At 38.9% G+C, this 17929-nt stretch overlaps 1 protein-coding gene across 2 annotated transcripts in view; it reads left to right on the top strand.

The window, feature by feature from the left end:
- SLC44A5 (solute carrier family 44 member 5) overlaps window positions 1–17929 on the top strand; it is a 363213-nt gene that overhangs the window by 300839 nt on the left and 44445 nt on the right. For both annotated transcript variants that reach the window (XM_070403383.1, XM_070403382.1), the window contains exons 7-10: window positions 2118–2202; window positions 9111–9239; window positions 10324–10384; window positions 15848–15971. In XM_070403383.1, the coding sequence (XP_070259484.1) occupies window positions 2118–2202; window positions 9111–9239; window positions 10324–10384; window positions 15848–15971 (399 nt within the window). The remainder of the gene's footprint in view (window positions 1–2117; window positions 2203–9110; window positions 9240–10323; window positions 10385–15847; window positions 15972–17929) is intronic.

Below are 17929 nucleotides of genomic sequence, written 5' to 3'. Positions count from 1 at the left end.
CTTTAATTTTATCGCTCATGATTCACCTCCAGTCTCTACCAGGATAATGCAAGCCCATATATTTAACTGGGAGTCCTCCCATACAGGCTACTTCACACTCCCCTTTTCCTGCCCCACTGACTTTTTTCAGCTCTCTATGGTCTCTTTGGGTCTCATTTCTCACAGTTAAAATGGGCACAGAGGGCTGACTTGTAAGTCTGCAATGTAAGTGGTGTTCAATTGAAAAATGAGATGCACATCTGTCCTCCCTACAGGTACCTCAGTCTCTATGAGAGAGTCTCTCAGAGCCCTCTGTAATTTGGCACTAGGAAGAAACAATCGCCCTATCAATGAGGAGAGGATGGAAAATCCTCTTAAATGTGATTATTGTATCCTTCCAACTCCACTGTCTGCCTCCACCTCCTTCCCCCCATGTTTTGCTTATGTAGATAGGAAGGGGGGTAGAAGCGATACAAGGGTCTGGCCCACATTTTTGTTTGTGTGTGTGGAGAGCTTTCTTTGTCCTGAGATTTGGATCCTAGTTGGTAATTCTGAGTAAGTAGTAAAAGTATTATTCAACAGCCTGTTATATATTTTATGTTATGTATGTAGTCACATTAATTAACTGGGGACTTGATAAGGTGCTAGGAACATTCTCAAATATTTAGGGCTTCTCTCAAGGTGTGGTTTATATACCACCTTGATCTGAATCTACTGGGGAGCACTGGGGAAACAGTTCTGAATTCCTGGGATGCATACCCAGAGATCTGGGCTCTCAAGGTTTGAGAAGGAGTCAGGAATCATGATTGTCAACAAACACCCCAGGTTTTACTGATGCATAGTCAAGTTGGACAAGCTCTTGTCCTGAGTTCCCTACACATTATTTTGTGTCCTGCCAACACCACTGTGAATTAGATAAGGCTGGTGTTATTCCACTATGCTGCTGAGGAAATTGAGATTCAGAAGAGAACCATGATGCCCTGGCCAATGTGGCTCAGTTGGTTGAGCGTGGTCCCATGCTTCGAGAGAGTCGCTGGTTCTATTCCTGGTCAGGGCCCATACTGAGTTGCAGGCTCAATCCCCAATAGGGGGCTTGCAGGAGGCAGTACATTGATGTTTCTCTTTCTCTCTCTCCCTCCCCTTCCCCTCTCTCTAAAATCAAATAAAAAACATATTAGAGAGAGAGAGAGAGAGAGAGAGAGAGAGAGAAAGAACCATGGCTTGCCAAATGGCAGAATAATGCTTCACTCGGTGCTAGTGATGACTATCAACCTGTCCTATCACTCTGCCACTGACCATAATTTTTAACACAAAGGAAATGTTACTCTATTTATATATCTTTTTTTTTCAGATTACCAAAGTAATACATGTTTATTTTAGGAGATCCATAAAAGTATAAACATTAACAAAGCAAATGTAATTTCACAATTCAGATATAATTTGTTTCTGCATATCATGTTATACCTATTTTTTCAAAATGAAAATAAAGCCATATCTTAATACTCTTTAGTAACATGATTTCTAAAATTAATATATTGGGAATTTCTCCATCCATGGAATATTTTCTTCAACATTATATACAGTGACAATGAGACTTCCATTTTATGGATGTAGAATTTTTTATTTAACCAATCCCCTATTGATAGGTGATTTGATTATTTCAACATTTTACATTACCAATGTTGCTTTAAATGTTAGGCAGTTTAAAAGGAAATTGGAGATTGTATTGCAGCTATCTAGAGAAAATGAAGTCAATTTTAAAGGTCATATTAAATTAAAAGTGTACAGAGCCTGAAGTGATATGGAACATTTCCATAGTCATTAGAAAGATTATTTTTTTTTAAATATATTTTATTGATTTTTTACAGAGAGGAAGGGAGAGAGATAGAGAGTTAGAAACATCGATGAGAGAGAAACATCGATCAGCTGCCTCCTGCACATCTCCTACTGGGGATGTGCCCGCAACCCAGGTACATGCCCTTGACCGGAATCGAACCTGGGACCCCTCAGTCCGCAGGCCGACGCTCTATCCACTGAGCCAAACCGGTTCCGGCAAGAAAGATTATTTTATGTTGTTGTTTTTTTAAATTTATCATTAATGTTTAAAGTAATACAGATGATGTTGTTTTTTTTAACAGGAACAAGAGCATTTTGTTTTATTTTAACCTGTTAAGCTGTACCAGTCCCTCCGTGATGATAAACCTACAGTGCCCTACTACACAGGTAAGGAAAAAGAAAAGAAAAGAAAAACCTCGTTGGTATTGTAAGCAACTTTGACCATTCTTGGATGAAAGAATTCAGAAATTTCATTTGAGTTTTCTGTGTATGTCATGATGAATGTATGGAAAGTGGGAAGACATGAATATGAGCTTATGTTTGTTCATATGCAATTAAAATGAAGCAAGGATTAATCACTTTAGTATTGCCGAAGAACCTTGGTGATTGTCTTGTCCAACCACCTATTTTTTAAAAATATATTTTTATTGATTTCAAAGATGAAGGGAGAAAGAGAGAGAGAGAGAGAGAGAGAGAGAGAGAGAGAGAAAGAGAGAGAGAGAGAAACATAAATGATGAAAAAGAATAATTGAATCATTGATTAGCTGCCTGCTACACACCCAACACTGGGGATGGAGCCTGCAACCCAGGCATGTGCCCTGACTGGGAATTGAACCATTACCTCCTGTTTCACAGGTTGATGCTCAACCACTGAGCTACATCAGCCAGGCCACCTATTTTTACAAATGAACAAACTACAGCCCAGAGAAGTGGAGGTATTTTCCTCCAGATTAGTATTACGAAGAGTAAAGCTAGGAACTGTAAGTAATAAACCTCAGTTTTTCATTGACTTAATGAAATCAAGTTTCTTTTTAGCCATGGAACAGAATAAGACTTAGTGGCCAATGGGGATTCTTCTCTAGGCTTCTTTCATCTGATGGCTCTACCATTCCCTAAGTCCTCAGCATCTGCATCCAGCTGGCAGAAGGAAACAGAGAGGATGAATAAAGCACCCCTGCTCTTAAATGCCTTGGATCAGAAGTATCACACAGTACATTTCTACTCATATGCTATCGACCCATTAGTTTTATATGTTCACATCTGATTCAAGAAGAAAGGATTCAAGCAAGGTAGTTGTGGGCCGAACAGCCTTCTCTGTGCCATGAAACAAGAGGCACACATTTCAATGAGCAGTTAGTTGTGCCTTCATAGTTAAACCTGCTGTCCTCCAGAACACCCATCTTTCCAAGGGAGACAACCAAGAGTCCCATATAGCACTGTCTTTAACCCAAAGTCCAGGATCTATGGGTGATGCAGGTCTCAACACTTAATGCACAATGGGGTCGGGACTAAGAAAGTTAGAGTCCAAACTCTCATCAGAAAGGAAGGAATGATAAATACACTGGTGCATGGCAGTAGGAAGAGCCCTTTATTCGACGTGAATTGTGTTCTTTGAGAGGAGCTCCCTAATCCACTGCATCCAATCATCCCTCGCTGGACCACCTGGAAGGTTGTTTCCTGTCCATTAGCCTCCAGGCCGCACCATTGCCCAGCACTGGAAATATGCTCTCTTGAGGACCATATAGCTTTAAAGCTCTCTTCCTATTGTGCAAGTTTTAGTACCTCAAACATTATTTTAACAGTCAAAGGCCTTCTTAGGTTGGCTTGTGAATTCGTTGGCAGTACAACTGCCTCAAGAACTTAGTAGCTACTGATTTCCGTCTTTTTGGCTCCGTGTGCCAGTAAACCACACCCAGAGAGAGATCTTTCCTAGACTCTGTTTGTTGATTTGCTTTCTTTCTTTCTTCCTCATCTCTGTCAAAGACTTTTGATATCTTATTTCCTGCTGAAACTGAAACCAACTTAGTATATTGGCATCTTAGTTCTGTGACCACCTCTGCCACAGACCTTGTTTTGCATTAGAGCCACCCACTACCAAGGTCAAATCCTTGATCTTGTCAGTACCGATAATTACCACCCTTTGTCATAACTACTTCAAACATCCCAAACATCCCACAGTCTGATCATGTCAGTCTCTCTAACATTTTAATGATTCTTCTACCTCACCAGGACCTACTAACCACTGATCCTGACCCCTCCAAAGTGTCCTTCAGTTCCCTCATGCTTTCATCTCCCTCTTTACTTGATTATATTCCATGGTCCCTCTTTAAAATCACTCCTTATGGAAACCCTCAATTTCTTTGTCCCCCTCACCTCATTGTACTTCCCTGACAAAACCTCATCCCAGACTAAATGCAGCTCACACACAAAAGTCCTTTAAATTCAGGATGACTAACCTCAAGTGGGCTCTCATTGCTGTGCCACAACCGCACTATAGACCCCTGTCCATTTGCTGGCCTACTGTGATAGAAACACTTTAACACCTTCTCCTCTCACCTCCAAGATCTCCTTCCCAATATCCATGGCAGCCTCTGACTTTGCCTCCTATTTAACTGAGAAAGTATAAACATTCAGAAGACAACTTTTTAAAAAAATATATTTTATTGATTTTTTACAGAGAGGAAGGGAGAGGGATAGAGAGTTAGAAACATCGATGAGAGAGAAACATTGATCAGCTGCCTCCTGCACACTCCCCACTGGGTATGTGCTGGCAACCAAGGGACATGCCCTTGACCGGAATCGAACCTGGGACCCTTGAGTCCATAGGCCGACACTGTATCCACTGAGCCAAACCAGTTAGGGCCAGAAGACAACTTTTAAAAGCTCCCACACTGACATCCACTTGTGCCTTCAATCTTGTCTCACATACTCAAGCACACCACTCTAGAAATTTTCTATTTTTTTTCTTTTTATTACCATTTTCCTTCTCTACCAAATCATCCCGATCCTTTTCTAGCAACTTCTCTGTATCTTTGTGCCCCTCCCCCATTTTTTTTGTAAAACTCTTCAAAAGTATATGCCTAAATCCTTCTCATTCTCATTCAGGCTTTTACTGCTACTCCAATCTCCTCCAATTGATACCATTTACTTCCATATTATTAAACCAGTGGTCAATTCTCAATCCACACTTACTTGATCTAACAGCATTGTTTAATCAATCCCTCTTCCTTAAAATGCTTGCTTAGTTCATTTGGCTTCCAGTGTACAACATTTTCTAATATTTCCTCCCAACTCTCTGGTTACTCCCTATCAGTCTCCTTTGCTGGTTTCTGTTCATCTTTCCAACATCTTCTAACCATTGGAGTTCCCTCCTCCACCAAACTCATTCTTCTGTGAAATCTACATTTACTCCTCTGGTGGTCTCATCTAGTCTTGTGTTTTCACACCCTCTATATGCTGCCTTCCCTAATTTATATGTCCAAATAAGTCTGTTGCCTTAACTCTATATCTTTATATCCAGCCACTGAAGCAATGTCTCTACATGGATATTTAGTTGGCAGGTCAAATTAACATGTGCAAAACTCAATTCCTAATTTTTTTCATCCCTACAATTGTTTCTCAACACCAATAATTTTTCCTATTTCAAGTAAGGACATCTCTGAATACCATGAAATGGAATACTTTTTTATTCTACTTTCTCTCACCCTCATGTTTGAGCTGCCAGCTAATTCCTCTGGTCTCCATTGAAAATATACCCTGGACCACACTACTTTTCACCACCTCTTCTTTTTTTTTCAAGGGTTTCATAATTTTTTTATGGTTCTAGATAAGTTCAGTGACCTCCTGACTGGTCTCTCTGCCTCTATCCTTGCCCCCAAAACCCCAACCCCTTACAGCATTTTTTCCACCCAGCAGCCAGTGTGATACTGTTATAAATATAAATCACATGTCTCTCCTTTGTTCACCCCCAGCCCCACAGCTTCCCAAGTTACTCAGATTAAAAGCCAAAATTCCAACAATGGCCTACAAGACCCTTTACTGGCTGCCTGGCTCTCCGACTGCACAGTCTGTACTCTCCCTCCGATCCCTGCTCTGGGATCATACTGGCCATCTGTTGTCTTCAAAGGATCCAGGAAAACGCCTGCCTCAGAGCCTTAGATTTTGCTGCTCTCCCTGCCTACAGTGCTCTGTCTTCAGTTGCCTACGGCTTGACTACTGGTCTTCTTCAAGTCTTTCTTCAAATGTTACCTTTTTAGTGAGGCCTTCCTTGACTACCTATTTAAAATGGGAATCCCACCCAGCGAACTTTCACCCTCCAGCCTCCTTTCTAGTTTTATTTTTTTTTCATAGCGTTTATTACTATCTTTTAACAAACAGTTTTACTTATTTGTTGTTATCTGTCTCCCCCTACTAAAAGGTAAACTGCTTGGAGGCAATAATTTTTATCTGTTTTGTTCATTATTATATCCCCAGTGCCTAGAACAGACTCAGAATAGGTGATCAGTAAATCTTTGTTGAATGAATGAATGAATGAATGAATGAGGGAATTAATATCTTTCTACTCCCAGTCTAGGCATTTTTCTGTCATAATATACAAATCTATCATTCCAATGATGAAACAAAAAATAAATCCTTGTACGTTATGCTTGTTTATAGTTTCGTAAATTATTTACTAGATTATTATTTCTTCATAGCTAATGTAGTGGTTTAACCTTCAATGTAACTCTTTCACTCACCAAATTATAATTTGTATTATAATGCTAAAACCTAAATGAATTGAAGATGTAGTAAGTTACTGATGAAGAACTACTACATTCATAGTGCCCCTTTGTGGTTACTCAAAGAATCAGAACTGAATCAGAATATAATTTAACTGCCAATAATTCAGACTTACTTTTAGTCTGCCAGGCAGTAATTTACCTATTGATCCAAGCCATATTTTTATGTATTTTGTTGTTTGTTAACTGTCAGCATGGTCCAGACATGTTTCAAAAGCATTTGAAGGACAGAGTGTGATCAATTATGATGCTCAGCCTCAATGTGACCTTCATTTTTGGCTAATTACATGTTGATTGCTACAGTACCCTCTTTAAAGTGAACGAATTGGTCTGATAGAAATAGAGAGTAAAGAGCAGTTGCTATATTGTTTTTTAACAGCTCATTTTGCGTCTGGGATGAAATTTGATGTGCTTCTCTTTAACAAACCACTTTTATACCATTTAATTACTCTCTTTTATGTGTTGCATACACAGGACTTTTATCTATGTAAAAGTATACATCGTATGTGTATCTGTTTATAAATATACAAATCATCATGGTCCCAATTCAGTAATTCTTACCATCATTTAAAGCCTGAGAAAGCATTAGTACTTTCAGTATTCACTTTTATAAATCCATTTAAATATATCCACCAGGGAACTAGTTTAGTATTCTTTCAAAGTCATTTAGTAAATTATCAAAGTAAAAATTTCTGTTAGGTGGCTCCTAATATGTTAAAAATTTATTCAGTTTAGCTGTAATCAGAGTGAGCTTTTGACATTTGCATTAATAAAAACCTTGCCTTCTTCCAAGAAAAAAAGTGAGCATATTAGATGTTGTGAATGTCCCTAAATGATTCTTCAACTTTTGTAAAGATATCTGTGAAACTTCTGATAATCCCTCTAGAGGTGTTTGAGTTTGTGTATGTGATTGTATGTGTGTGTACACACGTGTGTATGAGAGACTGAGAAAGAGAAAATACATATGGAGATGTGAATATGGAGATGGGTTGTTAAAACTTCTAGAATGAATTAGACTGCTGCTACTACAAAACAATATCAACTATGAGATTTTAGGTGTTCATTTAGTTGTCTACCTACTACCTTATCTTTGGGGCCAACACCAAATGGCCTGTGTACAGCAGAAACATGGCCCAAAGCTGAGAAGATGTGAGCTCAGCAGCAGTGTTTCTACCTAACTGCCATTGGAAGGTGAACTAGCATCTGCCAGTAAGAATAGTTAGCAAAGTGTACAGTCCGGAGATGGAGCAAGTCACAAGGAGGAACTGAAGGTGAAGGAGAGAATGTGCAAGAATTGACTTCAACTCTCATGACTTAATATGATTTCTTTCTTCCTTCCTTCCTTCCTTCCTTCCTTCCTTCCTTCCTTCCTTCCTTCCTTCCTTCCTCCCTCCCTCCCTCCCTCCCTCCCTCCCTCCCTTCCTCCCTCCCTCCCTTCTTCCTTCCCTCCCTCCATCCCTCCCTCCCTCCCTCCCTCCGTTCTTTCCCTTTCTTTCTTTCTTTCTTTCTTTCTTTCTTTCTTTCTTTCTTTCTTTCTTTCTTTCTTTCTTTCTTTCTTTCTTTCTTTCTTCTTTCTTTCTTTCTTTCTCCCTTCCTCCCTCCCTCCCTCCCTTCCTTCCTTCCTTCCTTCCTTCCTTCCTTCCTTCCTTCCTTCCTTCCTTCCGTCTGTTCTTTTTTACAAAGAAAAACAAAACCAATAGAGTGCATCTTTTGTAATTCTAGTTTCTCTCTGTGGAGTTACTAATTGGATTTCAGTCACTCCACGGTGGCTCTGCAGACTAGCACAGGGATCTGGTTTGGCATTAATAGGTCCCCAAAGTTTATTAACATGAAATAATTGCATCGGTGACCTCTCTGCCCACATGTGACTAGTGTTGCTAAAAGACTATAATAACAATTGATTGCCACGAATAGCCCTCATTTTGTTAGTTTCTAATAGTAACAAAACCTCAATTATGTTTTGAGAATTCAGTGGCACTGATAGTTATTAGTAGCATAAGTTATCAATTTTTGGAGCATTTTTAATCATTTTATTCAAATATAGGAAAGGTAGCAAGTTTCTAACCTGAAAATGTATACACTACACAGGAAAAATTGGCAAAATCTGAATAAGTTTAATGGATTGTTACAATCAATTTCCTGGTGGTGATATTCTACTATAGTTATGCAAATTATTACCATTGGGCAAAAGTGGGTGAAAAGTATGTGGACTCTGTTGTTTCTCAGGGCCGCATGTAGATCTACAATTATCTGAAAATCAAAAGTTAAAAATAAGTCCATCATTGACAGCATCTTATTGTTTTAACAGAATATCAATGGGCAAGGAGTAGAGATTAACAATCAGTATATGAAATTTCATTTTTTACAATAGGATTAGAAAGTTAATTTAGTTTCTTATATGGAAAATGGTGCTTGCTCTTAATCATGGTGGGTACTTTAGAAGTCTAACCTTATAGATACATCCTTGGTTTGTTTAGCTTAATTCAGTTCCCACCATCGTGTTCCTTTTCTTCATAGATCTGTGTCTCCAAGTGCCCAGAAAAATTTTTAACCTATTTAGAAATGCAACTTCCATTCAAAAGAGACAAACACTCTTGGGAATATTATAGCCAGTTCTGCAAGTCCCCTATTTTTCATTCTGCAAAGGTATGTATGTTCAAGTTTATCAATTTAGGAAAGAATTTAACTTTTATTTCAATATCGAGTGTAGCATGAACAGTTGTAACTGGACGGGCTCTCAAGCCTAGGAAATGATTACTAAAGGTACCATTCCGTTAAAACATGTGTGCACATGCACGTATACATGGAAACACACACATATCATTTATAGCACATTCTGTAGGCTTGGGGGGTTATGCAAGATATAAGTCTGGAAAGTTAGCTTCAACGTTTCCCTGACACCAGTAAATTCTCTCTTGGACGGAAGTTTTAGCTCCCAAGAGCTAAAAGTTGATGTCATTGGCAGTTAACGTTTTATCAATGCGTTGATGAAGCCCCATGGTTAATTAATAACATGTAGCATTTTACTTCCAACTCGTTTCATAATTATTCATTTTTTAAAAATCCCCAAACCCTACCTAGGTTTATGATTTATAAGGGAATTTGAAAGCTTATTTAGTATTAATGGCTTCCAAATTAGAGAAGATATTGTTTTTCCAGAAGAAAATTTAAGGATTAGAGGCTCAGTATGTGACTCATGCATACTTTCTTTTTTTTTTTAAAAAAAAAATATTTTTATTGATTTCAGAGAGGAAGGGAGAGGGAGAGAGATATGGAAACATCAATAATGAGAAAGAGAATCATTGATCGAGGGCCTGCCTCCTGCACATCCCCTACTGAGGATCAAGCCCACAACCCAGGCATGTGCCCTGACCAGGAATTGCACCTTGACTTTCTGGTTCATAGGTCAACGCTCAACCACTGAGCAACACTGGCTGGGCTCTTTTTAATTTTTTTTAAGAGTTACATACTTTCAAAGTTGTGCCTTGCTTTCAGAGGGTCTGGTTTTATTATTGTTGATTCAATTGAATTTCAGTTAGAGCATTTAAGAGCATTTCTCAACCAAGTATATGAGTGTGATAGTCTCACTATTACTTTTATTAGGGGAGTAATTTGGAATAATGAGATTATTATGCAACTGAACTTTTAATGGACAAGAGTTCTATATTGAGAGTAAAAGTTGTCATCACATAGCCTTTGAAATGTTAACATACTCTTCCTTCCATTTTAGTCTCTCTCAGAAATAGTAATGGATGATGAATGTCCAGCAGCGATTTTCCCAAGCAAACCTTGTAAGTGGTTATTATTTTACCATAGAAATACAGAATCTATGAAGAAGTTACTTAATTCAACTCCCTCCTTTTATAATGGGAGAAAATGAGGTCAGTAATATTACTAAGACTGGCTCAAGACCCCAGAGTTAATTAGGAAGAAAGCTAAAGGTAATGCTCATTCTCCTGACACTAGCCAGGGCTATTTCCACTGGAGTTGTGTGAGTTTGGGGGGTTTGCTGCATAAACATCCACATATAAAAAAGATTAAAATTGATTTTTGAAAGCCCAATCATATTGATTATCTGGTACTCTATGAACACACATCAGCACATACAGAAACAGACAATTACTGAATACTGACCCCTGAATTCAGCCAAAATGTTTTTTCAGAAATTGCTTTGGGAGTGATTGTCAGACATATACTTTTCTTTATAATTTGAAATTTGAAATATTTATATGTCTCCTGATTAAATCAACATTTCATATCTTTAAAATTTATAAACTTTATTTAACTCTGTTTAGAAGAAGATGAAATAATCACTCTTTCCTTTCTTACAGATATAATTCTAATTATAGAGAAAAATCATTACATAAAGGTGTTCATCACAATGTTATCCAAAAAGACCCCCTCAAAAAAAATAAAGAAAAAGGAAATACTCTAATGCCCAAGAGTAAGAGAATGCTCAAATAATTGATGAAATGTTTATTAAATGAAATATTTTAGAATTATTAAATATAAGTATTATGTAAAATTATAATGTTAAATGAAATACAAAATTCTATATGCATTAGAATGAACAACATGTATAAATTAAAATAAAGAAAAAATTATTCAAAGCAAAAGATTGGAAAGGAATATGCCAACATATTAAGTGGTTGTTTTGGAGGTGGCAAAACACTGGGCATTTTCTGTTTTCTTTTTCTCCATTTTTTTACAATGAGTATATGTTTTTTTAATATGAAAGTCAATTCATCAGGGCTGAGTAGAAAGTCAGGTAAAAATTGAAGTAGCTACCACCAAACACAATGTCTCATAGGCTCCCATCACTCTTTGCTTGGTCATTAATGACTCAAGCAAAGATATAAATTTCCCAAGCAGCTGCATTTTACCAGGAAGCAAGTGCACATTTTCCCAAACAATTTTATTTTACCTAGGCAGCAAGTGTCTGTAGCAAAGAATAGTACAATTTTTTATGCAAAAAGGTAAAAATGAGTCATTAGTCACTGAAGATATAATAGGTATAAAAGTATCAGACATAGTCCCTGCCCTTACAGGTGCAATTTGGTTAAATCTCACAATATAAAATGTACAACGGTGATACATAAATGAATAAGACATAGTCCCTGCCAGTCTAGTGAAGGGGACATTAAGGTAAATATTGCAATCAATGTGTATTCCCCCTAGTATGGGATTAAGTATAATTACTTAATAGAATAGTATACAGCTAATAAAATTCACTCATTAAAGAGTTTATAAACGGAAATGAGTAACATGAAAACAAAAAACACACGTAATGTATAATTATAACAACAAGAAAAAAGCCCACAGTCTTGTAGGAGAAAGACTGAAAGGAAAGTTACCAAAAGATATAATTCACTGTGGGTGAATTAATAAACTATGTATAGTTTGGTATCTTCCTTCATATTTTCTCTATTTTCCAAATATGCACTGAGCATATTTAGAATTGAAACTAACAGATTAAATGAGTAGTTGCCTAGAAATAATATTTAGAACAAACCTGGGGGATTCTGTAGGTAGACACAGCTATATTTAAAGAATGGAAAGGGAAAGAGTGCACAGAAAGAGTGCAGGAGAGAACCCGGACATATAAGGCAAAGAAGTGACTTTGGAAAGGCAGGGGTGGCTTCCATGTCAAAGACTCAGGAAAGCTAACTCATTCAACAGTAAATATTTACTGAGTTACACCATGCACCAAGCGCTGTGCTAGGTAATGGGTTCAAGTAGGCTGAAGACTAAAAAATATTTGGAGGTTTTGGGAATTAGGAAGTCTTCGGGATCACTGGGAAGACAATTTCCATGGAGTTGTGGGCACAAGCGTGATTGGGTTAAGAGGGAATAGAAGCAGCTGGTAGGCTACTATGTCAGCTATGCCAGAGAGTGGGAAGGGGAAAGACAGGGAGGCTAATGAGAATTCAGTGGCACTTGAAGGAATCAACCATATAATATTCTAAGTGCTCCAGAAGGTGGAGGAGGGTAGACAAGAGATTATTTCAGCCAGGAAAGTCAGAAAAGGCTTTATAAGGACATATTTCTTCCTTTTCTGTATCAACTGCTTCGATATGTTCAAGTCTAAACTCTATATGAACCCATGCAAATCTGTGATGCTTTGTTGAGGAGCTTCCCAGGTGAAATCTGAAACCAGCTCCCATGCACAGATGGTAGAGAGACTGAAGAAAAGTCAGGTTTAATAAGCAAGGGATCTGTGGGGATGAAGGGATGAGAAAAGATAAACCAAAGAACTTATACACTTACATACATAGCCCATGGGCATGGGCAATAGGGTAGTGAAGTTCTGGGTGGGGGTGTGTGGGTAGGGCCTGGGAAGAGGAGGGTAAAAGTGAGGGAAATGGGAGATATCTGTAATACTATCAACAATAATATATATATATATATGAGGGATCTTACTTAGTAGGCTTGTCTTGGGAGACCTCCAGACGAGTAATTTTCTGTACCCACCTGCCAAATATTAGAAGTTTATATAGAGGTCATAAGGGGGGGTCAGTCACATACCCAATCCAGATACTCTTATCACCATATTCTATTTCTTTTTCTTTCTTTCTTTCTTTTTTTTTTTTTTTTAGCATATTACCCTTTTATTATTATAGATGTTCTGATGAAATGCTACATGTGTGTCCTTGGGACACTTCTAGCTTGGAAAAGGTAAACAGAGAGCACATCCCAAGCACAGGGGAGGAAGTGGAAGCCTCCAGTTGCCCAGGTCCAGCTAATGGTCAAACTGGAGATCACATCTTTTTTATGACCTTCCCTCGTGACCGTGACCATGACCGCTTTTACAGTCACATGGTCTCTCCCTTTGCAGTGTGCCCTGAGGAGTCAACAGGGGGTTCACTAGCATGGAGGTGGTTCATTTGGTGGCTATCTGGCTGCATTTGAGGCAGACACCACAGCAACAATATAGGCACATGCAAGGTGAAAACAAGGATATCCAAAATCAGTGACAAATTTATTTATTTATTTATTTATTTATTTATTTATTTATTTATTTTTATCCAACTTGATCATGATTTGAACAATGGATTTACTAAATCCCCAAGGCTGGGGGTCAGATTACTCAGGACATTTACTTGTGTCTTCATGTGATTTAATACAGATGGTATTTTAACACACTTATCAGGTATGGACATGCAACATATAAAATACTAGAGGCCCGGTGCACGAAATTCGTGCATGGGGGTGGGCGCCCCTAAGCTCGGCCTGCACTCTATCTAGTCAGGGATCCCTCTTGAAGTCCGGAACCACTGGCTCCTAACCGCCTCTGCCTGCCTGCCTGATGCCCCTAACTGCTCCCCTGCCGGCCTGACTGCCCCTAACTGCTCCCCTGCCAGCCTGATCACCCATAACTGCTCTCCCCTGCCAGTCCAATCTCCTTAACTGCCTAACTGCTCTCCCCTGCCGACCTAATCTCCCTAACTACTCTCCCCTGCCAGCCTGATTCCCCTAAGTGCTCTCCACTGGCAGCCTAAACCCCCTAACTGCCTAACCGCTCTCCCTTGCCAGCCTGATCCCCCTAACTGCCTAACTGCTCTCCCCTCCTAGCCTGATCCCACTAACTGCCTAACTGCCACCTTCTCCCGTCTGCCTTCTCGCACGGCTCCGGACTTCTCTCTTCTCCCTTCTCACATGGCACTGGTCTTCTCCCTTCTCCCTTTACCCATGGCACTGCCTTCTCCCTTCTGCCTTCTTCTGCAGCACCTTCTCCTGTGGCCTCTGCAAAAGGGACCGTGGCACTGGACTGGCCCTCACAGCCACTGTGGCTGCTGGCCCTCAGCTCTTGCAGCCACTGTGGCTTTGTTTGGAAGGATGTCTGGAAGAACATCAGAAGACGTCTGGTTTAATTAGCATATTAATCTTTATATATTTATATCTATACTAATAAAAGGGTAATATGCTAATTAGATTAGGAGACCTGGGAGACAGGGCAGGGAGGGCAGTTGGGGTTCATGAGGCTGGCAGGGGAGGGCAGTTGGGGGCAAGAAGGCCATCAGGCAGAGTGGTTAGAGGCAATTAGGTAGGCAGGCAGGTGAGCAGTTAGGAGCCAGTGGTCCCAGATTGTGAGTGGGATATCCCACTGCCGGTTTAGGCCCGATCCCATAGTCAGACATCCCCTGAGGGGTCCTGGATTTCAAGATGGTAAAGGCCAGGCTGAGGGCCGCCCCTCTGCCATGCACAAATTTCATGCACTGGGCCTCTAGTATGTTCTATTTTTTATATATTTGGCAGGTGAGTACAAAAATCTACTCTCCTTGCAGCTGCCCAAAACAAGCCTCGTGAATCCCCTTGCCAACTAAACCTGCCACCTACAGTCTGGAGTCTTCTGACTTTTCTTCATTGTCTCCTTGCCCTCCTCATCTGGGGGCCCCTTTTGGATTTATACCCGGGAAGCCCCCAGCCACGCTTATGAGCCAACATGCTTCTTATAAGAAAAAATATGAAAAGTATCCATTTTTAAATTTCTTTTCCCACTTCATTTAAAATTGGGATTTAAACATATTTTTAGCAATAAAGATTTTTAAAGGGGCAAGGATTCTATTTAATCAAAATAATCATATAGGAGGTTGAACAATGAGTTAATAACTCTTCCCAGAAACTGTGCTAATAATGGTCAAACCAGAGGTCACGTTTGTAGTGAGTCATTTTTGTTAGCTTCAGTGTTTCCACTTCCAGCCCCTCAAGAAAAACCATGTAAATGAGAAAGGTAGAAAATTATTGAAGCTTTACAAATTAAAATATAGTTGTCTTAGGAATACTGAAAGTTTGAGCTGGTTTTTATTTTCCAAGAAATTATTCACTAATCTCTAATTTTCAAGGTTTCACTCAAGGAGTGTCTAAGTTGGTGATTTTTGTTTTTTTAAATAACAAAACTAAAGTCATCGAGTCATAGAAGTAAATATAGCCTTTTAAAAACTGTTTACATGAGAGCTACAGTATCAGAGTTCCTTTTAAAACCTGTGCTGTGTATCTTACTTGATGAATGTACCACGTATAAAATAATCAAGTTTAGAATGTAGCTTCAGATTGTCATCATATTTGCTTTCCATGTGTCTTATAACAATCAGGCAATTTTCTGATCATAAAATAATGGGAAATTATAATTGCTCAGTAGCAATTATACATTGTCTAGCAAGAACTTGGTTATAAATAAAAGAAAACTTAACAAAGGGAGGACATCATGTAGGAGGTAGAAAAGTGATTACCATAATTTTCATTTATTTTTACAGTTCTCCGGAGGTGTTTCCCTGACTTCTCTACTAAAAATGGCACGTTAACAGTAGGAAATAAGACCACATTCGAAGATGGGAAAGGGCATATAAGAAATGCCGTAGAACTCAGGGCAGCTGCAAAGTATGCTTGTTTCTATTCCCATTTTCATTTTTGATGCTTCCCATTTTTGTACCCAAAACTAAAGCTTCCATTAGGTTAACAGCCTAATACAGGAAGAATTATGTATTATGAAATATACATGTCACTGTGGATTGGAGAGCTTGGTCTGTGTTCATTAAGAAAAGCATCTAAAGGAGAAACCAGAAGAATTAGAAAGAACAATCATGATTTTCAAAATGGGTAAATCTTTCATTATCAACAGGTATAGAAAGGAGACATCAGAAAATGTGCCAAAAGATCATCATCATATAACTTGCTTTTTAAGTGAATATAATTTTAGAAAATCCATGCTTTTAAAAGCATCATTTAAAGAAATATGACTGAAATAATAAAGCTACCAAATGTTTTTAAGGGATGGGGCCTTAAGAAAGGTGAGACAGCCTGACAATGCTGTTTCAGTACTGTCTCAAATGTCTACAATGAACTGAATTTACTGTTGGCTGCACACATCACAGTACTCCACATTGGAAAATATAATTCCCAGGGTGCACACACACACACGTGTTCACAAATGTACACACACAGAGTATCATTGCATTGCTCAGTTGTTGAATGAAAAATAAAGGTATTCTAAAATTTAATTTATTTCTTAAAGGACTTTTAGCATTCCTAATAGAACAGTACAGTATCTGCATGTTGAGAATATAATAGCAATGTGGACAAATTTCGCAAATAGAAAGCTTTGTGGAATAATACAAGTACAATTCCATTAATAAAAGAAAATTCAAAAACAAGTACCAGTAAATTAAATTACCCTGTGATGCATATATAAGCGGTAAAATTAAAAAGAAAACTAGGAAATTATCATCACAAAAATCAGGATTGTGGTTATTTTAGGCAGGGAGGGGAACCTTTTTTTCTGCCAAGGGCCATTTGGATTTTTATAACATCATTCGAGGGCCATACAAAATTATCAACTTAAAACTTAGCCTGCTATATTTGGTCAAACATTTAATTAACTCGCCCCTAATGCCTTGGCAGGGCCAGATCAAATGATTTGCGGGACTTACATGGACCATGGGCCCGACGTTCCCCACCCCTGCTTTAGGGAAAGGGGAAAGGTATTGTAATTGGGGTACAATGGGAAAGGGATGATATCACTGTAGTTACTTACATGTGTTCACTTTGATCATTCATCAAACTGGACACTAATGTATGGCGGGGTCTCTCTTTCCACGTCCAGCGCGGAAAGAGAGTGGTCTGGTTATTTGAGTAGAGATGGCTGAGGATTTGAGAAATATAAAAGAAAGAGACAAGACAGAAAGATGGAAGAAAAAGCTGGGACTGGGTGGGACCGCTGTCCTCTTCTGACGGAGAGACAGAGACAGGGACAAGGACCCAGCACCAGAACCGCGTGTTTATTTTATACCGCAATACCAGGAAGCAACGTCAGTTCTGGGTGAGTCCTACTCATTCCTGGTGCTTGGCTGGATTTACATAATAAAACCCACTCCCCAACACCTGGGCAAAGATGAAAGTCAACCTGAGAACTCTTCTGCCTTTTTGGTAAGATGTGTATCCAGGGCATGGCTCTGCCTGTTGCCCTGAATTCAACTGACAATTATTAGAGAAAATGCCCATGTGCCTTCCCAGGGGCCCTCTACACTAATGATCTGTGCACTTTTCTGTATGTGCCGATTGTCACAGAGCTCTTGGAGTTTTAGGTGAGTTAAAGATGATGGTTATTCTTGACTCTATGGATCTTGTAAGTTAAAAGCTGATCTTTACATTTAAATTTATTTCACATAGTGAGGCTTCTGCAATATTAGGCATGTCACATATGTTAAAAGGATCTGTTCACCATATTTGAAAGCCATGACTCTCTGTGTATAGATACAGCCGCCTTTGTAGGTTTACCAAAGAGACATCTCATGAACTGTTGTGTCTAGGAGTCACTACTGATAAATGGTTTCTAAAAA

Source organism: Myotis yumanensis, unplaced genomic scaffold (genome assembly GCF_028538775.1).
Source record: "Myotis yumanensis isolate MYYU_CA2020_CCGP unplaced genomic scaffold, mMyoYum1.0.hap1 SCAF_2, whole genome shotgun sequence".
NCBI lineage: Eukaryota > Metazoa > Chordata > Mammalia > Chiroptera > Vespertilionidae > Myotis > Myotis yumanensis.
The sequence above is the reverse complement of the archived record's forward strand: the minus strand, read 5'-3'. Positions and strand labels throughout refer to the sequence as shown.